This window comes from Cynoglossus semilaevis, chromosome 16, assembly GCF_000523025.1.
Source record: "Cynoglossus semilaevis isolate Cse_v1.0 chromosome 16, Cse_v1.0, whole genome shotgun sequence".
In the NCBI taxonomy this organism is placed as follows: domain Eukaryota; kingdom Metazoa; phylum Chordata; class Actinopteri; order Pleuronectiformes; family Cynoglossidae; genus Cynoglossus; species Cynoglossus semilaevis.
The window spans coordinates 2,946,697-2,969,828 of NC_024322.1; the positions used below are offsets into that span (position 1 = coordinate 2,946,697).

General features: G+C 39.5%; 3 protein-coding genes and 2 long non-coding RNA genes across 7 annotated transcripts in view; 2 read left to right on the top strand and 3 right to left on the bottom strand.

Moving 5' to 3' along the window:
- Window positions 1-2,960, bottom strand: part of me3 (malic enzyme 3, NADP(+)-dependent, mitochondrial) — a 9,935-nt gene extending 6,975 nt beyond the window's left edge. Inside the window, exons 1-2 of the mRNA XM_008328036.3 lie at window positions 2,775-2,960; window positions 2,133-2,375 (exon numbers count right to left, since the gene is read on the bottom strand). Coding sequence (XP_008326258.1) covers window positions 2,133-2,363 — 231 coding nt within the window. The 5' untranslated portion in view covers window positions 2,364-2,375; window positions 2,775-2,960. The remainder of the gene's footprint in view (window positions 1-2,132; window positions 2,376-2,774) is intronic.
- Window positions 13-4,034, top strand: LOC112488350 (uncharacterized). The gene is made up of 2 exons (XR_003052324.1): window positions 13-697; window positions 2,938-4,034. It is a non-coding gene; the product is annotated as an uncharacterized LOC112488350 (long non-coding RNA).
- Window positions 4,035-4,433: 399 nt separating this feature from the next.
- Window positions 4,434-9,077, bottom strand: ildr1b (immunoglobulin-like domain containing receptor 1b). The gene is made up of 8 exons (XM_008328038.3): window positions 8,837-9,077; window positions 7,751-7,921; window positions 7,073-7,222; window positions 6,818-6,937; window positions 6,594-6,740; window positions 6,359-6,484; window positions 4,910-5,814; window positions 4,434-4,535 (listed from the first exon to the last, which is right to left on the bottom strand). Exons 1-8 carry the CDS (start codon window positions 8,886-8,888, stop codon window positions 4,497-4,499), a joined length of 1,710 nt encoding a protein of 569 aa, XP_008326260.1. The 5' UTR covers window positions 8,889-9,077; the 3' UTR covers window positions 4,434-4,496.
- Window positions 9,078-10,496: 1,419 nt separating this feature from the next.
- On the bottom strand, window positions 10,497-23,042 carry LOC103391723 (immunoglobulin-like domain-containing receptor 2). 3 transcript variants are annotated; one of them, XM_017039721.2, is made up of 10 exons: window positions 22,685-23,042; window positions 18,904-19,233; window positions 17,690-17,809; window positions 15,635-15,691; window positions 15,012-15,158; window positions 14,775-14,936; window positions 14,141-14,254; window positions 13,728-13,929; window positions 12,271-12,940; window positions 10,497-11,211 (listed from the first exon to the last, which is right to left on the bottom strand). In XM_017039721.2, exons 1-10 carry the CDS (start codon window positions 22,722-22,724, stop codon window positions 11,176-11,178), a joined length of 1,878 nt encoding a protein of 625 aa, XP_016895210.1. In that variant the 5' UTR covers window positions 22,725-23,042; the 3' UTR covers window positions 10,497-11,175. The 3 variants fall into 3 exon arrangements, with proteins under 3 accessions (XP_016895210.1, XP_016895211.1, XP_016895212.1); XM_017039722.2 differs by lacking the exon at window positions 15,635-15,691 and having other exon boundaries at window positions 22,685-22,888; XM_017039723.2 differs by lacking the exon at window positions 14,141-14,254 and having other exon boundaries at window positions 22,685-22,872.
- LOC112488345 (uncharacterized) lies at window positions 15,698-19,061 on the top strand. The gene is made up of 3 exons (XR_003052318.1): window positions 15,698-17,115; window positions 18,127-18,162; window positions 18,936-19,061. It is a non-coding gene; the product is annotated as an uncharacterized LOC112488345 (long non-coding RNA).
- Window positions 23,043-23,132: the final 90 nt, after the last annotated feature.

Below are 23,132 nucleotides of genomic sequence, written 5' to 3' on the forward strand. Positions count from 1 at the left end.
GTGGTGGAAACAGGTTTCTGTTGCAGTCAGCACTCAGTGCTGCAGCAGGGTAAATACCAAACAGGAGTGAGTTCGTGTGAAGGACAGATTAAAAATACCTGCGACACCTTTCCAAGCCAATAATGTTTACAACACATTAGGACGCAGCAAAGAAATGTAAAGGTGTCGACTGCTGCTGTAACACTGAAGCACCTCACACAGACAGAAGAGAACAAATTAAATTGCTTTGTTTTTTTACATTTATGAACTGTAAGGTCAGTCTGTTTCCTGTTCCTGCTGTGTGAGGTTAATCAGTGTCACCACAATCACCTGTGTCTCTGTCGTTAGTCTCACTGGTGTCACCTGGTAGCCTGGGTATATATATACACCTGTCCCTGACTCTGTCTTGGTGGGATCATTGGTCTGTTATTGTTAGCGTGTTATCTGTCTCCTGGAGCTGTCCTTGAGTTTTATGAAAGTCTGTAATATTGGACAAGCGCGTACACGTAGTTGATGCTTTATTCCTGTTAGTTTTTGCACTGTTAATAAACCTGCTGCACCTGAAGAGAGTCTCCCAAAGTGCTGCAATTGGTGCTTCCTACCATGACTGACTGTAACAGGAACAGTTACTTGGTTCCTGTTTTTAGGTCAAAGCTCAGATACTTCTTGTCTAAATGGAAGTTTAGGCTCCATTACGCTCTGATCTTTGGCTGCTCTTGTAAGTATTTTCCTTCAATCTATACCTTTGTCTGAATGTTTTATTTTTATATAATTCAATATATTATTAAAGAGGCACTTTTAAAATGATGCACTCACCTGATCGACCGTGATGTTTCCCGCTCGAGTTTTGCAGGTTTTGAGTTTATTTTAACGGTGCGCTAAAAGCATCCCTACTTAAAATTTCAAAAAGTAATTTATAATATTTTAAGGGCACTTTGTCCTACACCTCTGCCAAGTCCTGCCCTTGGCACTGACCCTGCCTCACAAACACAATGTTGTGTATAATCACTGGCTCTCCATGTGCATGACTGTGTCTACAGAAAACAAAATGTTCCCCCAGTGAAGGCAATAAAGCTTGAAATAAATACAAAAAATACATACGTTTCACTAGTAACACATGAAGTAAAGGTATTTCAGCTGTGACAAAAACCACACTGGTGAACAATTCATCCCTATTATATTTTCATTATAAAATATAACAGTAAAGAAAACTGTGAATAAAGTGCAGCTCCAGTGGCAGTGGAACCAGAACATGTCTAAAAATCATCCACCAAATCTTAAGGATTTTGCTGCTCTGCGGTTCTTTGAGGACAGTGGAACAGTTGCCAGAGATTTGAGATGGGTTTATTGCTTTGACTAAGACTGATAGGAGGTGGGACATGGTCTTTTTTTTTTTTTGCTGACAAAGAAAAACCTAAGAAAGTCACGCAGACAGGAAGTGGAGCCCAAATCAGTGTTTGTTCACTGCAGTAAGAAATTAAAGGCTATGTACGTTGGTGCTAAACCTTTGATACTTGTTAGGGATAAAATGTGTCGTTGAGGTTTTATTGCCTTTTTGATGCCTTTTAACAGACAAACTAACTCAGTTTTAAACCACGACAACTTCAGAAAACCCATTGTCCTCTGCTCACCTACGAACTGACGTGACCTTGATGAAAGTCAATCTTTCTCCACCGTATCTTGTCATTATATTATACACCAATATGGTGCACGGTTAGTTGTGATAAGGACAGATCACGGCTCGTTACAAAGGTTGATTTTTATTGTTTGATTCGCTGTCTTTACTCCTGGGTGTTACCACTTTGTGCTGCTGCAAGATCAACGTTTTTGTTCAACAATCTAATCATGTAATCTGGTCAACAATTAATTTTAAGACTTGCAATTAACCGACAGACATATCACAGCAGAACAATTAGGAGCAACACTACCTGGATAATGGACTATAACACCGGCGATGAGTGGTTCCTCCTTCTCTCGCACCTTAACTCCTACACTTCTTTAACTTTACATAGCATTAAATAGAAGAAGCTAAAGACCACATTTACATATTCCACTTCCACAATTGGCCATAATATGTACTTTTTAGACCCAATTTATGAACTACAATAACGTGTGCATCTTGCAATGGTAATGTTAAGCTTCAAAAAGTTTACCTTATTGAGGTGTGGGTTTCTAGTGATGTCGTAGCCCCGTTTCTTGGTGCTGACGCTGCCTTTATGGCTCTTCCCGGAGCTGCACACTCTGATGGCCTGAAAACGAGTCAGGTCTGCGGGCTGAAGACTTGCAGGATGAGCCGACTGAGACCCAGGAAAGATCCGCAGTCCGCCGCCCGCCGCCGTGCGTCTGCACAGGGACAGGGCTGTTCTACCTGGGAGTGAGTTCATGCTGCTTGAATACTGTAGAACACAAGCAAGAGTGAGGACGATTGAATAAAACACAAAAACAAAACTAGGTCACAGCGTCTTATGTTACCAGTTGGCAAACAACTTATTTTTATGGAGCAGCTTAGTCACGGCCACAGAAAACGAGTGCCACAGTCAAATCTCTCCGTCAATTTTAATCATATGCAACAATTTAAATAAAAGAAAAATAATGTAATTCTATTAAGGCGTTATGGGACTCTTACAATTAAAACCACTAGTCGATGTGATTTCGAAAAATAATACTGGCCGGTCGATCATCACAGCCTTTGTTTTTAGCAAGAAGAGGGGTTAGGATTATAAATGTTTTCTTTGCGGAACAATTCCTGAAGATGAAGCTAGCATGCTGGCTAACAGCCATCATTTTGTTCCTACCTGAAAATAACGTCAAAAAGCTGCTGCTGCTGAGTTTGTGACTCCGATCCTTTTCCCCTCGATTTATCAACAGTCGCTGCTCTTATCTATGTGTGGATGTTGCTGAGAGAAAACAGCTGATCCGGGATCCTTTGACATTGACACTTCTGCTTCCCCCGGTCAGAGCTGTGGGTCAGGCCGCTAAGCGATGCAGCACAGCGGCCAATCAGAGAGCAGCGGCGCGGAGCAGGGAAGGAGAAAACCAAGGAGGAATAACAGGAGGCCCAACCCCGTCTCCACCCTGCTTTTAAACCGTAAACACACCAGACCAGTGCGGGGTTTCTCAAATAGCGGCTCGAGACCAATTGGATTTGGTAGGTTGTAGAAGGTAGGTAATGTAGGTTTATAAACCGGATATAAAAGATGGGCAGAGATATCTTTGTTGCAAACTATAGATAACAATGGAAGTAAACTTCTTCATGCAGTAGAGTACACTTTTTCCAGACACAAAGTTCATCTACTATACAAGTAAATATTTTAGTGTTTAAGGTTAGAGAGCCATGGACCAGGCTCTAGATTGAACATGATTTAAATTTGGGAAATTGTGGCTTAAGTTATAGAACACTTTCTTTAAATTGTTGGATTAAAAATTCAATTTTATTTTTATTCAATAAAAAAAAACCAACATAAAGATACCATGAAGTATTTAAGTGATCGACAAGTACATACAGTATAATAGTGATTCCTAGTTTTTAGCTTGTTTTTTCCTTCCCAAGTGAGAAAAAAAAATATATATACTGCATGTCACATGCACACATGTACATACAGTACATAAAAACCTCCTTAAAGTTCTTCTAACGTTACATACTTATTGGACTATAGCACCATCTATTGGCCATTTTCATGTTTTAAGCTTTTACTGTCCTTTCGTTTTTGTGTATGAGGCGTCAGCCTGAGCTGCTTCTCTTTGTGCTTCTTATTTAAACGATGGTTTATACATTTTCAGAGCTCCACATCAGACCAAAGATCTCTTTGAAGTTACTCTGGTCTCTGATCTTTAGAGCCACACCAGTTACATGTTATGGTATTTAGCACCAATGATATGACAGAATACATCAAAATATAACTTTGTTTTACTTAAAAACATTTATTCTCACAGCAGTGCATATATATTCATGTTAATAACAGAAAACATAACAAGACAGAAAGAAAATAAAACTATCTACGACCTCTGTTCACATTCACATTAAATGATTAAAAAGCAAATGTCACAATCAATGATAAAATACACATGCACAATAATAACACAATACAAAATAACAATAATAAAAAAGAAACAGTAGTATTTGTTGGTATAAGTAACTACTACTAACAGAGTTTTACTTTACAAACATCAGGACGTTTTTATCCACCACCAGAAGAAAAACACCAACCAATAGGGAATCCATTTACTCTATGACACAATCACAATCTTCTTCATAATTAATAACTTCCTGTGGTCTCCAGTTTACAGCTGCATCTCTGTTTTTTAAGTTAGACATAATTTTTTTTCAGATACAAAAGCATATTCTTTACATTTATTTTCCACATCTTAACACATAAAAAACGAACACAAGATCCTCACACACAGAAACATATTATTAACAACATATTGAAAAGAATAAAAGTACCTACTTTTTGTCTTCATTGTCATCATTCTGGAAATATTCAGGAAAATTTGAAAAAAAAAGAGAAGCAAATGCTTTAGATGACTACACTTGTGCCGCTACGGGAGCTTCTATCCTATGAGAGACAAAGTGACAGAGGCAAAGGTTTTAGTTCACAAACTAGTCACAAACCAAACATATTGTTTGAGCTGATGATGACACTGAAAGGAAATACTATATTATCACTTCAGGGGAGTAGCAGTTGGAAGAAAGTATCAGAACTGATTTAGGTTCAAACAATATTTTAGGTTCAAGGTAATATAAAAATATATATTGAAGTAATACTGATGTACTTAAAGTTCCTGATATCCTGTGGTTGAAACGCACCATGTAATTACTTTCCACCAAAGTGAAGAAATTAAGAATTTAAAAGAGTGAATAGGAAATATAAGTGTATGACAGACAGAATCACCCTTAGCAGTCTAGAGGTTCTGAGCTAAATTCTCTTACTGAAAGTCGATTATAGTTTCTCCTGTCGCTGCTCTGCCCAGGCTGGACATCGATGGAGAAGTAACTGGGAGGCTTCTCTGGCCAGTCCTTGGACTTCCCTGGTTTTCTTCCTCTGTAGTCCTCATCAGAACTCCAGGATCCTTTGCGATGTTGAGGAGGCGAATAGCTCCTCTCCCTCCGAGCTGATCTGCTGTACAGCTCCTCCATCAGATCATCTCGACTTCTGGTCCTCAGTCTGGACCCATCCCCTCTCCTCGTGCCTGAGCTTCCCCTCTCATTCCTCGCACCTCTGTGTGGCGTTCTTCCTCTTTTGTTATCCCAGTCTGAGTCATCACTGTACTCACGTAGGATCCCTCGTCTGGGAGGAGAGACCTCCCTGTCTCTGTACTGACGTCTTTCACGAGGAGCGCCACCTCTTGACTGACTTGTGCTCCCACTGGACTGACTGGAGATCCTGGGGCCTCCTCTGGCTCCATCTCCTGCTCCAGGCCCCCTTCGAGAGGAGAAGCTTGGTACACGTTGGACTATGGGGGGCAAGGTGATCACCCTTCTCTCTATTCCTCTCACTCCCATCTCATCCAGAGCTGACAACATACTGGGGGGTCCTGGAGTGTATGGAACAGCAGGGGGAAGTGGAGGAGGAGGAGACTGGGGCTGCAGTTGAGGCTGCAAAGGAGGAAAACTCTGGACTGGGTGAGGACCCATCATTGGTACTGATAAATCCAGACCCCTAACCTGGTGCTCCAGATAGTCCAGAACCTGGCTATTACCGTGCATGCTGCCGTTGACACTGCCGTTCATGTGAAGTGGAGAGGGAGCAGCTGTGTGGTGCTGCAGAGCCATAGGTGCCAGCTGCATGGGAGCCATGGCAAAGTTTGGTTTGACAGGATGGTCCGAAAACGAGCCTGGAAACATTTAAAATACATTTATATATAGTTTGTAGTTATGTATATGTTTAAATAATGTTTTGTAGTAAAATGGGAAACAACTCAGGTTTTACTCGAACGCTGTCCGAAGTGTACAGCTATTACGCAGTGTTAGTGCTGTAGTTTGCTTACTGTGCAGTACAGCATCATTGTATACGCAGAAATTATTATTAGATGCTGCAGTGTGTATTGTGCTTTGTGATTTTTTTTTCTCCGCCCAATAGTGAAGCAGCTAAAATACAAATAAATTGTAGCAAAGAAAAATAAACACTCAAACTTGCAACTGAGTTTGTGATCACAGGCACTACCATGGCCTGCTATTCTTTGCTATCATTGCAACATGAGTGCCACAAAAACAGAGATAAGAAGATTATGTGTGTGTGTGTGTGGGGGGGGGGGGGGGGGAGGACACTGCTTCTCCTTTCTTTTGCAAGAAAAGGTGAAACAACATCAAAGAACACAGCAGGCAAACATTAGCGGTGGGCAAATACTTATCGAAGCATTGAGCCTTTGTGTTGCTCACCTGAATACAGTATGGGAACTCCCTGGGTTGAGCAATTGGAGCTGATGGGAGCATAAATGGGCTGACCATTCACCCACGGAGCCATTGCCTTCTGAGCCTCTCTCAGCATCCTGTGCTGCATCACCGCTGAAATCACACGCAAGATACCATTCAAATAAAATGTAATAATGCATTTTCCTATTCTGATGTTCAGACCTATTATTATTATTGACATATTATTCTCATTGTCATTTACCCTTTTCTGGACAGCAGCATGTCCGTGGACAACACGGGCAGCGAATGTAGCAGCAGCACTTCTGTGGACAGCACTGACAGCAGCAAATGCCCAAGAGCAGGATGAGCAGCAGAGCACCAAGGATGATCAGCAGGACTGTTAGCCAGTCTGGAATTAAATATTAGGTCAGTAACCTCATAGTAAAGTCAGTAACCTCAAAAAGTTTAGAAGGGAACAAAACTTACGGTACACGATGAGTTTGATTTCACGATCTGAGTCTCCTGTTGTGTCTCCAGCAGCATCAATATTGCAGAAGTAAACACCATTATCCCACCACATTACCTCAGTGATGGCCAGGTCTGCCTCTGTTGTAATGTAAGAACAAAAAATAAATTGAAAATTACAAACATTTTTCATGCAAAAAAGTGCACAAGGAATGACCAGAATACAGCTCATCATGTTAGAATTTTCTATTACATATACCACTGCAGCATACTTACTGTTTTGTATGGTAATTTTGCGGTTTCTGTATTCTGCACCCAGAATGGGCTCATTCAGGCCTCTCTTCTGTACCACAGTACGAACTACACGCTGACGATCGGGACAGTCGTTAGAGGGATCCTGACCAAGCTGCAGGGCCGCCTGGTAACCTTCAGGAACAAATGTAAATTATTGAATTATCTTCACATTATTATTAGTAGTGAAAACACAATGATGAAACAGAACAAGGTTGATGTCACACTTTTGTCAACAGAAGATTTTTGTTTTAGCAACAATAAGTCCAATAATAAAAAGACATTTTCTCAGATGCATTTGTCAATCCTGCTGTAGCACCAATTAAAGTGAAAAGAAAAAGTCAATACAATCCAGATGTGGACACAGCTTTCCATAAAAAATCTTATTACAAATGTCCTTATTAATATTGAATTGAGAAAATAATTATTCTGTCCGATCCTATTCTGAAAGAATATTTGTTTTCCAAATATTGGCTGACTCAAATTGTAATCCTAGGTTAAAATCAAGTTTGTTGGAAACAAAATGTAGGAGGAAGCTATATATCTTTAAAATTAGAATTATAACAACTTTAAATATGGTAATATGCAACTCTGAAACCTAATAAATGGATTTTTGAAATGTCACATTGAAATGAGAACTTAAACATGACTTTCTCTATTCACCTGTGGAGTAGAACTCCAGCACTGGGTCTTTACAGAAGGACTTGAATCTCCAGGTGACCAGAACATCCTGAGCATTTGCTGAGGTTGAATAGTCACAGCGCAGAATTATGGAGGCAAAGAGTGTCGTCCTCCGTTCAGTCTCTGGAACAATCACCTGGATAGACAACAACTCTGACACAAGAACAGAGACAAATGTCAAGATACAATTCAGAAAACCTGTCTGCACACTGAGAAAAATGTAAATTACTGATATTTTAAAACATAAAAGATCTTGTTTACACGAGTTAGAACTTTGGTCTTTAATACTTGCATTGTCAGGAATCTGACCAGACTGGTTAACAGTTTACTGCAGAGTGTTTTTAATTGTGAACACATGACTTCTCTCAAAGAATTATTTCATTAGAAGCAATAACACGTCATTCAGTAGTGAAACAACTTTCTGATTCACAATCTTTACTTCCTCAGTCCTCTCACTGTTTGTCATAACTTTCACAGGTCTCTTTACACTTATCTCTACTCAAACACAATAACAAATACAATCTGCTTATTCACTCCTACCTCTATCCTTTATCACCCGAAACCTGCTTAATGTCATTTCAGCACTCTTAGTTTGTTTTCCCAAGCAATACGGGCCCTTTAGACCATTTTACCTGTCAGTTTTTTCATGCTGCTCAGTTATTTATTTCTATATGAATAATATGAGTAATAAAAACAACATAATGTACTCAGACATTTAGAAATACTAAAATATTTAATAATCTATTATTATTAAATTATTCGATAAATTGTATAAAGCTCAATTGCTTTTTAACAAATGTGTAAAAACTATGAGATTTTAATTAATAATTATTACGTAATGTCAGGCGTTTAAATTTCAAGTTTTATTATATTTTTAAGGGTACACACAGACGTCACGTGACACCTGTTGGCCTTGCACAGTTAATAATTTACGCGCTCCCATTTTTGTGACTCCCAACTGTTTGTTTAGGTGGCCTTACTTTACATTCCTGTAGGTAAAATGTTGTAAAACAAAACAGCCGGGAAAATATGAAGAGAAACCGCACAGAAACTACTGTAATGGCTCACCTGTGGGGAGCTGAAACAGCAGAAGCAGCAGCAGTAGGATCATATTTCCCATTGCCTCGGTCTTTATCCTTCCGCGGAAACTTTTCTAAGAGCCACGACTTTGCATAGTCAATTTAGTTTTGACTCAAAACGACATGTTATAGATTAGGTCAGGCCGTCTTTGTTTTCCCTTTTCCCTGCAGTGAAAGTATAGACAGATGTCGAAAGACCAGGCAGTGAGTCCACGGCGGAGGAAGATGAGATCACCCCAGTCTCCAAACAACTTAACGTGACGTAGATGATCCCGCCCAGTCCCACAGGTGCAAAATGGAGGAAACCGGAAGAAGCAGGAAGAAGCTTATTCAGGAGGAATAGGTATTTTCTGTTTATTATGCTATTAGGGAGTTTCAGTGTGTATCCCAGAGGACGAAGTATGGTTTGCTAAACAAAACACATCATACATTTATGTCTTTGTAGGTCCTCGGTCATCCAGGTTATCTTATTGAAAGCAGTTTCCTCTAGGCCAATTTTAAGAAACCAGTCCACTTACCCTCGATGTAACTGCTTTGGATACAATTATAAGAAGTATATATGTTGTGATATAATTAACAATAATAAGCTTTTTTTTATTTCTTTAGTTCAATGTGTCTTTATTATTTGAATGGAATTCTATTAATTTGTATTGTGTGTTTAATATTAGAAAGTTTAACACTTTCTAATATTAGATATTAGATAGATACAAACACATTTACAGCTTCTACAAAGAAGTCACAGAAGACCTCGAATGAAACACACAAGGAACCTAAAAGAAAACCCTGTGGTGACAAAAAAAACAGCCACAATAAATTACTAACATGTTCTAAACTGAGTTATAAAAGCAGTGTTGTGTGTAAACAGTTCAGTTTGTTGTTTTTAAATGCAACATTAACCCAGGACCGAATCTTTGAATATTCAATGATGTGTACAAAAAAAGCTCAATCAAAAGAGGAGCGTCCAACTTGCATAATCTAAATGCTAATTTGTATGAAGTGGAAGCAGCTCAGCATCACAAACATGTTTTTTTGTGTGTGTGAAACACACTGTCGGGATAAAGTTCATTTACAGACTGAGTCACATTGGAAAAGCATAAGGGGTTTTTGGTGTGAGCTTGTGTACTTCTGTTATCAGTGACAAAGCCCTTGGCAAGCTTTATTGTTGACACAAAACATACTGGTCTAAGATGAACTCAAGTGCTGCTCTAGAGAATGTACTTGAATTCTTGTGAATAATACTCATGAAGGAAAAGCGCGGTCATCTAATCCAAGTAGGTTTTAGATTTGAATTCTTTCCCTTTCAGTGTTTGCAGTACTAAAAGTGTGAGGTAATATTCATTGCTAAGTATAGAGCCTAAATATCTACATATTTGTTTGTCAAATTGTAATCATGCCAATGACCACAAAAACATTAAATGGCAGAATAAGGACAAAAAAGATGATATGCAACAAATCAATTGCAGGATATTTAACAATGCTAAAATGATTTCTTTTTAGCAAACTGTAGAAAAGGTGTATTTTTCTTTTGAAAGAAAAGAGACCTATAATGTAAAAAGACGCACAACAACTACAACTACAAGGTGACAACAAATAGAATCACCTCTAGTATGCACAAAGTAACCACAAGGTGGCACAAATTGACAAGAATAATACTTGCCGTGAGTTTTAATGAATTGTAATTCTAATGGAACAAAGGCAACAAAAAATCTGACAACTATTACTATTACAAAACCTAAATAGAATGTACACAATGCTGCACACCAAAATGAGACAGAGTATTTGCAAAGTTTTATGACTACAATATTTTGCAATTTCTTTGAAAATATATTTTTTAACCTTTTTTGAATATAACTGGAAATAACTTGAGCAAATTGTTTTTTTTATTAAAGACGTATTTAAACAGTGCAACAGCATTTATACACAGTACAACATCAAGAAACTGACATAAAATGATCCTGAGTTACAGTGTAATGAATATGAAGACTGTGTAATATTTCAACTGTATTGTTTATTTACAGCAGTTCTGAAATTGGCATAATTAAAAATAATAATAAAAAAATGTATGGCACTAGTTTTAAATAGAATTATTGACACAACTCAACAGATATTGTAAAATTTGTCTGTGGATCACAGAACTATAGGCACATGCTGTTTGTTTGCAGTTTTATTTCACTGGCGTTTTCTTTTTTTTGTCAGTGATTGACAGGATGTGCACTTCCTGTGGCTGACGGCAAAACAGTGTTCCCCTGTTCCTGTGCAGTGACAGCAGGACGGTTTAAGTGAGCAGACTGGCAGTGCTTTGCAGATGGAGGATGATGGAAAAACTCTTCACACTATGAGTGAGTCCCTGCTCAGCGCAGCGCTCTGTCGAGGGGGAAACACCGACAGCCATATGTTAGGGGCTTGGCATTCATGCGTGTGTGGTGTTAGTGAAGCTGGTGTAAGGTACAAAATGTCAACACAATGTAAGGAAAAGGGCTGTCACTTTTACACTAACTTTAAAAGCATCAGGGTAAGCATTGAAATTATAGACATGTTACATTGCACCTCTAAATGCTTGAAGAAGTACATCTGACCATGTGTGGTCCAGTAGAGCGTGAAGATAGTGCTGCCAGTTCAATAGTCCTCTCCAACCGAAAAGCTCTCAACAGCATATAATGGGTTTTTAAAAAGTCCTAGCACAGCAGTAGTGAAACTCTAGCCTTGTTAGCAGTGACTGTGATCCTGATATAGTATCGAGCCTTAGCAGTGACTGTGATCCTGATATAGTTGTTTATTATTCAGCATGCGTAAGAGTGAGCTGCTCACTCTTCACTCATTTCAAACCAAAAAAAATTATTCTTTCTCAATGTAATATTTACACAATGTTACATTAAACTACATTTAAACAAAAACAGGCGAACCTGTTTTATTTCAAGAACTCCTCGAAAACCTTAGGTTACTTTTGTCTGGCAATGTTCTATTTGAACCTACTGTATATCTTATTCCAGACATCAGTGGAATACTGTTTTCAATGTAAACATATCCAGTAGTCAGACCAACATTTATACAGTGTAAGAGATAATCAGAATGTTGTAAAATGTTTGAGAAAAAAACATAAAACTTTTTCTCTACATTTTCTACTGTTAAGACTTAACACAAAAATTGAAAATAGTAATGTTTCTCTATTCTGTTCTTTTTGTCTGTGGTGATTTACAGCAGTGCAATCCCTCTATTGACTGGGGAAAAAACACTTCCAACTACATGTGCTGTACAGTTATTACTAAACAATACTGAAAAGATTGAAGAACACATCAGTCTTCCTTGGACTGAAATTGAAAAATATCAACAACTTCATCCTGCATTTTTTTACATTACTTTGAAACTTCTTTCCTGAATGGCTGCAAAGGAAGGAAGTCCTTGTTCCTGCTACAAATAACTCACCAGATTCCGGCTCCTGTCTCGCTCATCTCTACTGCCCTGCAGTGTGTGGGACATTCCATGGTTAGGGGCACGGGTGTAAGAGAAAGGCCTTGTGGAGGGTTCAGTGGTCCTGTATCTGTCAGGTCTGGGGGGTTCTGCAGTGCGGTATTGGTTTGTAGGACCCTCAGTTCTGCGGTACCGCTCTGCTTCCCTCTCGCAGTAAGGAGGCAAAGGGTCATCCTCTTCTGGACGGTTGCTGGGTGACCGACTGTAGTAGCTGTCACTATTCTTTCCTCTGGAGCTGCCTTTGGATGGAGTGTCACTATCTTCGTCCATCCTCCCAGCACCTCTCTCCCCTCCACGCCCTCTTACCTTAGTCTCCAGCACACTGCTGAGTAAGGTGTCATCATATCCTCTGCTTTGAGGCAGACGAGTGGGACGATCACTATCCCATGTGTCCCTCCTCTTTTGTGGCAATGGTGAGGGGCTGCGCCGTCTCCAGTCCTGTTCCTCATCTCTGTAGAAACGTCTGGGAGGACTGTAATCCCGGTCATAGGTCCTGTCGGGAGGCTCAGGTCGACGGCCACGGGAGTCATAAGAGCGGGCAAATTCCTCTAGCTCGTCCAGAGAACCTGTGCGGCCTCTTCTGCTCAGTGTCTTTCGCTCCAGGTGTTCCGAGCGAGTGTTCAACCTAAAACAGCGGGGAGAAGGAGCATTACACTACTGAGACAACAGTTACACTGGATCAGTAATTGATAAATTTCAGGGTTTGAAGAACTAGTTAAAAGGCTGCTGGGTTGAGAAACCCTGCGTTATATTATAGCATTTCCTGTTTGTACACTTTATTCATTTTTTAAACACAGTTTCACGGCTCTGTTTCATTTCGACCTATAAATGAATCACTTTCAGCTTGTCCCTTTATCACTGGTCACCACAATCATTGTAGTCATTAGGCATATTTTTTACAACACATGACCTTCCAGGGCTTCAGCTCACAACGGCACCACTCTAGCACCCGTCAATCTCCAGTCCATGTAGCTGTGTAAACTAGTCAATCTCCAGTCCATGTAGCTGTGTAAATAAAGCTAACTAGTTACAAGCTTGCCTAAAAAGCCTCACAGACCCTTCATTTATCTTATACGGCCTAATCCTCTTCAGTTAGAGACAATCCCAGCAGTCATCAGGCGAGACAGTGTAGAGACAAACAACAGTTCACATTCACTGAGGAAACAATTAACCTAGATCCCAGGGAGGACACATGAGAACCTGGATTAAATCCATGAACATGTGTGTGCATTCTGTCACGTCTGCTGTTTAGATTACAATTTTTATTGCACACTTTTAGGCTGTAATAACCTGCCCTAACAGTTATTTAATGAGTACAGGGTTAGTTTGGATTAACTGAGACTGTTTTATGACTGAAAACACAGACATAACAAACATGGAATTACCATAGAGAGACATTGCTGTTATGTTACCTTCTGTCCAACTCATCATTTGACAGGTGGGTTCTGTCTCTTCTCAGTCTTTGACTATGTATTGGTGGAGCTGCCCTAACTACTGACTGGTCATCGATATCAGTGATGGGAGGAAGTGCCTTCATCTGGACTGTCTGATAGGTGTGTCTGAAGTCATTGGTTCCTCCGTCGTGCAGAGAGCTAAGCTCTGACACGCTACTGGCTGTGGAAATGGACAAATTGGTAAAGTTGTAATAACAATGTTCATTTTTGCAAAAACAGTTTTTTATGTTAGATCAAATGACATGATTGAAGGGATAAGATGAGTGACTAAATAAACACAGGAGACAGACATGGAGAAGCACTATGGATGAACACAGATACACACTGTCACACACCCACACAGAGACAGGGCCTTAACTATGAAGGCTTACGTTTGAGAGCTGCCACCCTGGCAGATGGTAACTGAGCCAGGTCCTTCTCTATGAAGTACAGGACTTTCATTGAGTCCTGGTGTGGACTGGCTTTCAGTCGGTAACCACTGCGCACTGTAAATGTTGACACACACACACACACAGAAGCAACCATACACACACAAAGCAACGTACAACAACAACATATAGTATTCATGCGACACAGAACACACATGTATGTTATGCACATTCTGACAAAAAACTCAGACATTTAAATGAGATCCAAGCCACAAACATGCAGAAACAGATTAGAAAGAGATTCCATGAGGACAGAGTGAATGATGGTGGGTTGGATGAGGGTCATTGGGATGAATGTTACACCTATATATACAGTATATATATATATATATATACATATATATATATATATATATATATATAATTATGAAAATCAATTGTTGTTTAATTATGTACACTGTCAGATTGGCTGAGCAGTCTAAGGCACCAGACTCAAGGTCATACCTTCCTCAACACTGGGAATTCTGGTCTCCAAATGGAGGTGTGGGTTCAAATCCCACTAAACAAATGATCCTTATCCTGATTTTAATACTTTTTGCTGCAAAACTACAGGATAATGTATACTGATGATGCTCACCTCCAGCTAGGTTGTTTTCCATGGACGGAATGGAGACGAGTTTTGGTTCTGCCTGAGAAGACGGAACAAAAGGGACCAGAGTGGGCCCACTGGGCATGTAGTAGGGATACACAGGTACCTGGGCCTGGTGTGCACCTTTGGCAATCTTTCCTGCCTCATACACTACAAGTATAGACATTGATGTCAGGTTAAAATGTGTCTTGTCAGAAATTGTAATTTTTGTCTTTCATTACTCACAGTGTCGTGGGCAGCAGCAGGTGTCTGGACAGCAGCAGCAGCTGACGTAGCAGCAGCAGGAGTGTGGACAACACTGGCACCAGCAGATCCCCAAAAATAACAGAAGTAAGACACTGCCCAGGGCAACAGATCCCACAAAAGCCCATTCTGGAACAGAGTCACAAACACATGTAAACATTCAAACTCAAATCATGTACGTTTTAGTTACAACATTTAAAGTAAAACCGTGTGAAATTACTTGCTGGATAGGAAAAAAAACGTGTTGCCTCTACAAGTCATTTATTTTAAAAGCCCTCTTATGTGTCTGTTTTTCCAAAATGGATGAAAGAAAATCTCCAGGGGAAGTTCAAATGAGTCTTATCCGTCATCACATCTCCCAACCAGCCCAAGTTAACAACACATTTCCTCAGGATTAAAGAAAGTCCTCAAAGATGAAGGATATGAAATGTTTATCTGTGGGTGACATGTTCCTGCACTAAAACAGACTAACTCTATAGAGGATGGGGTAGTTCTATTTTCAGTGAGGGTTAGTTTGTTAAAAGGGTTGAAAGGGTCTACAGTCAAACTCATTAGAAAAGCAAGAAAGGAGGGTTAGGTACAGATGTGGCACTGACGTGCCGTACCTGGCATAACCTCCACATCAAACTCAGGGAGGAGATCGTCCTTCTCACCTTTCCTGCCTGCAGAGAGAGGAAGAGCACAGGTAAAGGGCGGCAAAAGGAAGCAAGAAGCAGGAATTAGAATTCTGGTGAGCTTGGAAGAAGAGCAGATGATCATTCATGCAATGATTGGAAACTTAATGGACAACATTGACGTCTATTGAACGATGCAGTTTTTACATATTATTGTGATATTGTTACTTGACAAATTTTTGCACATCAAATATCATGTCAGAGTTCAAAGGTAAAGTTCCTTTTTAGTCTAAATTAGGGACGAGAAGCCAAGCAACATGTGACCTAAAATAAATTTGTTTTATACACACAAACATGACAAGTAGGAACATATTTAACAGATGCTAAAGATGCTAACAAAATGGCAAGCCGTGTTTCAACTAGGCTACATACGGCAGGTCACAATGAGGTTTGGTTCAGTGGGTCAGGGGAGTTGTGGTTGTGAAACAATGCCTGATTTGTGCTACACACAGATAAACGGGTCAAAGAGAAAGCGTTAATGGGTACTTTTGTTTTAAAGGTTGTTCCTTTCTAAAAATGAAGTTAGTTAGTATGTGCTGAGTGTGTTGTTTCTAAGAGAAAAAAAATGGCTCCATCCTTCCTGATAATTTTTGTTATTCTCACTGCAGTGGCCCGGCCAACACACTCATCTACATACCACAAAGATCAGTAACGCTGAGAAACCTGAGAGAGCGGAGAAGTTATGCAGAGGTGAGAGGGAGGGAGGCAGTGAGGGATGTGAGTGAACATGAAGGGTCAGAGAAGACCGAAGGAGATTTCACAAAAGAAGGGAGAAAATCCTTTCATTCGGAAGAAAAATTAAACCAGAAAATGAGAAAATGGTGAGAACAAAAACGTTAATGCTAAGGGCTAATCTTAATCTTGACAAATATGTTTCCACTGTGCATTAATGTAGGAGTCTTCGTGGTTTTACTAGGCATGTTGTGATGTTTACAGAGAAAACTTCAAACAACTGAGGTTTAGACCCAGTCCTTACATGGGCAGGTATTTAAAAAGTGTTATATGTTTTGGGCTTTCGCACATACCAGTGTTCACCATCCTAAGGTCAAACGAAGGTACAACATTCTTACTGTCAATGTAGTACTGAAATGTTAACACATCCAGATTTACCCTAACATCTAAGTACTTTATCTAATTTAATTATAATTTCATAAAAAATACCACATACAGTACCAATACCTCCATTAACTTTTTTTACCCCTAATTCTTTTTTCAGGTGAGGACAGTGTACATCCTTGTCAGTTCACCAGTCCAGACAAACAGCATTTAAACTTACATCCACACCTATGGTCAATTTGCAGTGAACAAAAAACACATAATCCTGCATGTTTACTGATGTGGAAGAAAACTGAAGCACCCTGAAAAAAAACCCTCATGACTAATGCCAACTCTGGGCCACCTCACCACAAAAGGTGAATTTGTTTTTATTCTTACAAGATTTTTTCCTCTTCCTCTGTTCTGTGTGATTGGTCTAATCAGATTAGGAAACCTGTGTGATAATGGTATGTGTTTCTTCTTTGTCTTCAGACATGCAGACTGTCTGTCTGCATGTCTGCAGCAGCAGTGTCCCTCGCTGTGCTCCTGTCTCGCATCAGAAACACATCTCCATGGTAACATCTTATGGAGTGGCTTTGGGAACAATGGTTTCCACAATTCTCTCCCTCTCGTCCCACTGCTATGCCTTTAACAGTAGCTGTTGAATCCCTGACCTTTAGCACCAAAAGTGTATCTCTTTGACGTGGTTTCAGGAGCCGCTGTATAATCATTAATTATTAACATGGAGGATGTGCAAATATGGCAAACCGAAACTGGTGTTACGTTAAAAATATAAGTCAGCACACAGCTCAACTTTGGATCAGGATGTTGCACATGGTTCTGCTCAAAACACTACAAACTAACATAGAAGAAATTACAAATAAAAGGTCTAAAGAAATATTGAAGCAAGCCAGTCGTAATCAGGCACAGAATAAATGCAGACACACATACCCAACACCAGTAACTCCACCTGGCCTTCATTCTTTCCCTCCAGATCATCTGCAATTATGACTTTACAGTAGTAAACTCCACTGTCTCCCCACTGCAGCTCCCCAATCCTCAGATCAGCTTCTGCAGGAGAAGAAGAAAAAATATAATATAATTGGCTTTGATCAATTACTGTTTTGTCAACTTCAAATGTATAACAAGTTACAGCAAAGGCCAAAGCAAAGAATAATGTACTACATAGTGTGTAGAATTGACAATTTGATGCAAGACTGCCATCTACTAGGGAATGTCTCAAAACAATATTTTACAGTAATGTTACAATAAATACATTTTTGGGCCCCCTTCAGTCAGGGGCCCTTGGAATCGCCCCCTTCCAACCTCCCGCTCTCCCGTATGGCACCACTACTGACTAACATGCATTCCCTTCCTTTTTTTTACAGATTCAAACCAATTGTTTCAGCACTACTATAAATGAGGTTTGTGACCAATGTAATCCTATTTCATGTAGAACTTAAAAATGACCTGCATGTTATTAAGTTCAATATACCTTTGCGTAAAAGGCAACTGCTGTCACTAGATAAAGACTAAAGGTTGAAAAGAAGTAGGAGTGGAAGGTGGTGACTGTGTTTGCGTCTGCGTGTGTGTGTACTGCTCCATTGTAAGACAAAGACAAAAGAAGTATTTTAAGAGCAGAGGAAGCACAAAGCACAGTCAGCTATGACTCCTGCTTTTGGGTCTGTATCTCAGGGAGCAGCAGTCAAACAGCTGCTGCGTCTCTTATCTCTAAGTCACAGACACAAACCAGATATTTGTTATCACAGATCACCAATCAAATCATCTGGTTTTGGAAGTATTTAAATTCAGATTAGACTGGTATCTTAACTGATTTAAAGAATACAAATGTCTCTAGTCAAGAATTGTTAGGGGATAATGTAAATTGTTTCATACGTCGTTTTTTTTAAAGCACAGTAAATATCACTTTGATTTAAAACTACATATGAAATTAAACAAAATTAGTTGATAATGAACTAAAAACAGGTACAAGCCATATCTTTAATAAAATCAAGAAACATACAAAACTGTATTAAAATTGTGTCTAAAGTTTAGCCCTGGAAAGCGAGTCAAGCTAAACCTCAAGAGTAGCTCAAACCTTAATAGGAATGTTTGTTTCAACATTTTCATGTCATTACTGTGAAGGATGAGAATAATTTCATTACTGTTTACGATGGCCATGTCTCTGCCTTTGTAGTACTCAGCCAGAGTCATGGAGGCTCCCTGAGCTGATGCCACAACACGGACGGTGCGACTGCTGTCGGAACACTCCAGGTGCGAAGAAGGACCGAGATCCGAGGCCTTCATGCCCAGGGTCTCCGGCAACGTGAAGGAGTCCTGTGTTCGGTCTCGGCAATAGGACTTGTACCACCATTGCACCACTGGGGTCTGGGTTGAAGCTGTTTGATACTGACATGGTAGTACGACTGACTGGAATAGCATCGCGTAGTGCTGCTTCTCCCGCACTGTGACGTGGACGCCATCGCACGCGCACACTGAGAGAAAAAAGCAGGTAGAAAAAAAAGTAAGTAAAAATAAGTGTATTAGTTGATTGTTGATTACATTATGTATTTATGCATTTAGCAGACATTTAATACAAAGCAACTAATATTAATAATAATAATTTTAATGTCTAATTCCTGTGTTAACAGCAGATCTGCAGCAACGGGCTGCCCCTTACAGGCTCCAACAATGTGGTTCCTCTGGGAATTAAACCCAAGACTCTCTACTTGCAAGGCAAGTGTGCTAACTGCTACACTATGGAGCCACCTATTTTTAATACAACAAGCAATCATCCATCATAATAACATTCAACATACAATAAGTCATCTATTCATCTGACATTTTTTAAAACACCACCAACATCTATATATGTATCCAACCAACAGTTCCTTCATCCACCTAACATCCAACACTGTCTGCAGCCACCTATTCAACCTTCTAACAGGCATGACTTAAACACCGGCCTAAATATTTATTTATATTCAAACATTGTGCTTAGTTTTATTAGTTCTATGTTCATAAACTAACAACCAAGCAAAACTGCTCTTCTGTATAGTCTACAAAATAGGAAGAATCTGTTTAAGCAGTGTATTTATTCCTTAATTATTGCACAGTTCTTACTGTTTGTCTTTTAGTTAGATGGGATGGTAAATGCAGTACGAGGAAGACTGACTGCCTTAGAAAAGTACTTACTGTGAGTCTCTGCTGTGAACTGAGATTAACTTTTGGTGAAATGTACAAAGCCATTTTCTCAAGATTAAACATTTCTGGGCCTTGAGCCCTTGTTTAAAGAGGTATGTCTTCTTAGCTGGTAAAAACAGCAGGCAGTTAAGCTTGAAAGTATTTCCACCATATTGAGTCTAGTTAGCTAGACATAACATCACAAGGCTGTTTCATTAGATTACATTAGTTTTAGCCGAGTGACATAGTCACTACCAACAAGACACTTGAAAGATTTAGGGAGGATGTACGGAACAATGACTGTGTCTTGATTGCAACAGAAACATCTGTTTTATTTTATCTGCTGGAAGGATGATTCATGATGATTTGACACCTAAGATATACAGTCATATTTGCAGCCCTCATATTAATCTGAGGGAGAGAACAAAAGGAGGTTAGGTGTGTGGGGGCTCCTCTGCTGCTCTGTACCAGGGTCAGTAAGGTTAAATTCCACTGTGCGTGGGGGGCTGGGAGTCCTGCAGGAGAGGCAGGGGGTTGTCATCACAGAGGGAGGGTGGAATCATGGCGCGAGCAATGAGATGCTCCCGGGTGCTTGGCCTGTTTGTCATATTATAAGTTCTAGGTGCGGCAGGAACTGGCTCCAAACATTGCTGCTTAGACAGGAAATCCAAACAAAAGCAAGTCCACCAGTCCTTGTGCTCCGGACCACTCAGAAGTATTTACTGTACAGTGTGATAATAATCATGTATATCTAGAAGTGATGCACTTCCTTGTTTTTTTTTGTTGTTGTTTTTTTTTTCTGTTCACTTTTAAGAACTGCATTTAGGCCTGATCTTTTATAAACTAATTAGAATGATCTGTTAACTACCATTGCAACACCATAACAGGTGTTTCCTATCTGTTCTGACTAAGCAACACTCTGGAGGATGAGTAGTGCAATTTAGAAGAAATAGGAGTTTGTCCTCTACCCAAGTTGCAGTGTTGAGCCTCTCTACATGTCTAATTCTAACCCCAACATTATAAATGGGGAAGGATGTGTCAGGAAGGCCCTCTCCTCACCATCCTCTCCCATACACAATATAACATCACTGTCTTCTTTAACAGTAGAGTCTCAGGATAAGGATATCCTTAGATACTTTAGGTATTCTTAATACATCTATTCTCCTATTTTATGGTATATTTATAGTTTACAGTTTGTAGTTTTTAAATATAAAACAATAATCCTATCCAAACTGTCCAGGGCAACAGTTACAATGGCTCGACTCTACTTTCAATGGAAAAAACACTAATGTTGTTAATGCCTATAATGGCCTCAGCTAAATTATTTTAGAGAAGGTGAAGGAGGCACTCTTAAATTCCTCCCATGAAAAAGCATTGGTTCTTCCTTTGTTTCACTTTTTATGGGCCAGTCCATTGTTAGGTTGCCCCCACTTGTCCTAGTTGAGGTGAAAAGGAGGGGGGAGTGAAGTTGATATTATCAACCAATAGGAGTTACGGCACTTTGTGCTGTGTGTGAAACTACCAATCATCTGTTAGACATTTGAACTAATGCCTCACTTGTTTGAAGTGAGCAGTCTGATGGGAAGAAGCAGAAACTGCAGGATGCATCACCTTTAACTACTGTTTACACAAAGTTCACATCAGCCATGACTCACTGTAAGGTAATGAGCAGGTAATAGAAAGAGGAGACAGTCTCCTCCTCCACCTACAAGGCATACAAGGCCTCATTTAAAAACAGTATTTTTTTGTTTTTTTTGTTTTTCTTTTTGATGTAGTCATTGTCCGGTCACAAATGTATTCCAGGTCAGAAATCTGCTGCTTCCTGAACACAGTCAGACTTCCTCTGCAAAGCCGTCACATTTCCTGCTTTTTCTATGTCATGCGTTCCTTCACACTGAATCATTAGCTCAATAAGAAAGAAAATAACTGAGAGTGCTTGACTTACAGTTTGTGTTTTTGATGAGAGTATTTTACTGAAATGTTAAAGATATGTCAGTTCTACCTATTTCATCTATAGTACAAGCTGCTGTAGTTGGTGTGGTGTTGTCTCCCACTCATAGGGTTGGCGTTGGAACCCGGCTGTGAAACCTTGCTTATGCAAGCTTTATTGTTGCTATTTCCCACTAATTCCCAGGCCTAAAAAGACGTAACTCATAAGAAATGATTCAATATTTTTTCACAAACAATTTTTCTTTCTTAAATAATGTTTATCTTACTCTTGGTTTCAACTTAATGCATTTTATGAAAACAAATAAGCAAACTTTTAAAACTTCTCCTTGAGTTGTTTGGCTTTGGATACGTGTGAAGATAATATATGTATTTATGTTTTTATGTAATTTTAATTGACCTATAACTATTACCACCCTCATTATTATTATTTTTCAACAAAATGATATATATATATATATATGTAGTCATTGTAGATATGTTACACATATCTTTATCTTTAAAGCCAAGTCAGCGCCACTTACTATAATTCCAGAGGGATTATCATCGTTACCACATAGAGCCTCAAACATGTAATTAAATGTGTACAACAATCTACATAATAGTTTAATTATTGTAATAATTACAATTCAAATCTAGAATAAAACCAAAAACCTGTTTTTCTGTTCACCAGGTTTTCCGTTATGTGGGAAACTAACGGTTCCTGGGCTCGTTGAAGAGCGAGTTTATAAAGGATCAACCTGTTGCACTGTTCTCCTCATGTTCAGACATTTATAAACAAAGATAACTCGTATATTAAAAACAGAAAACACTCACATAAGGCTCCCAGTAAAACAGCCAGCCAGTAGACGCTCATTATAGTGTCCAGTTTACAGTAAAGTGTCGTTTATCCGCATGTTGTTTCATGTCGTTTTGTCGGCAAAGTGAAGCCGCTGAGAGCTGGAGCCAGACTGGACTGTACCACTTTACACTGGGACGGGGGACAGTCCCTGCAGGAATAACCCTACCAATTTAAACAGAAAGTGGGCGAGTCCGTAGAGGAATTCACTTTCTGCAAAACAATACCAAACCAACCCAATAAAAGAACGTGCCGTTTCCTTTTTATTTTTTTTAAATCAATATTACATGGCTGTGTTGGGGAGAGAACATTTGTAGTCACGAGCACGTACAAGGGCAGTCTACATACAGTACCTTCACTAGAATGATCACTATTATATGACCAAAACCCACTACCTCTGGACATTCTCCCAAAGCTTCAACCTTT

Bases quoted from the DNA above. Each gene is read 5' to 3' on its own strand.
- LOC103391723 (XM_017039721.2), bottom strand. From the start codon at position 22,724: ATGAGCGTCTACTGGCTGGCTGTTTTACTGGGAGCCTTAT. The intron at 17,810-18,903 runs GTAATGAAATTA...CTTCTCCTGCAG, and splicing joins AGACATGGCCATCGTAAACA to AAGCTGATCTGAGGATTGGG. The intron at 14,937-15,011 runs GTGAGTAATGAA...CTATACTTGTAG, and splicing joins CTGCTGCTGCCCACGACACT to TGTATGAGGCAGGAAAGATT.
- ildr1b (XM_008328038.3), bottom strand. From the start codon at position 8,888: ATGGGAAATATGATCCTACTGCTGCTGCTTCTGCTGTTTCAGCTCCCC. The intron at 7,223-7,750 runs GTGAATAGAGAA...TTGTTCCTGAAG, and splicing joins GCTGGAGTTCTACTCCACAG to GTTACCAGGCGGCCCTGCAG. The intron at 6,938-7,072 runs GTAAGTATGCTG...ACATTACAACAG, and splicing joins CAAAATTACCATACAAAACA to AGGCAGACCTGGCCATCACT.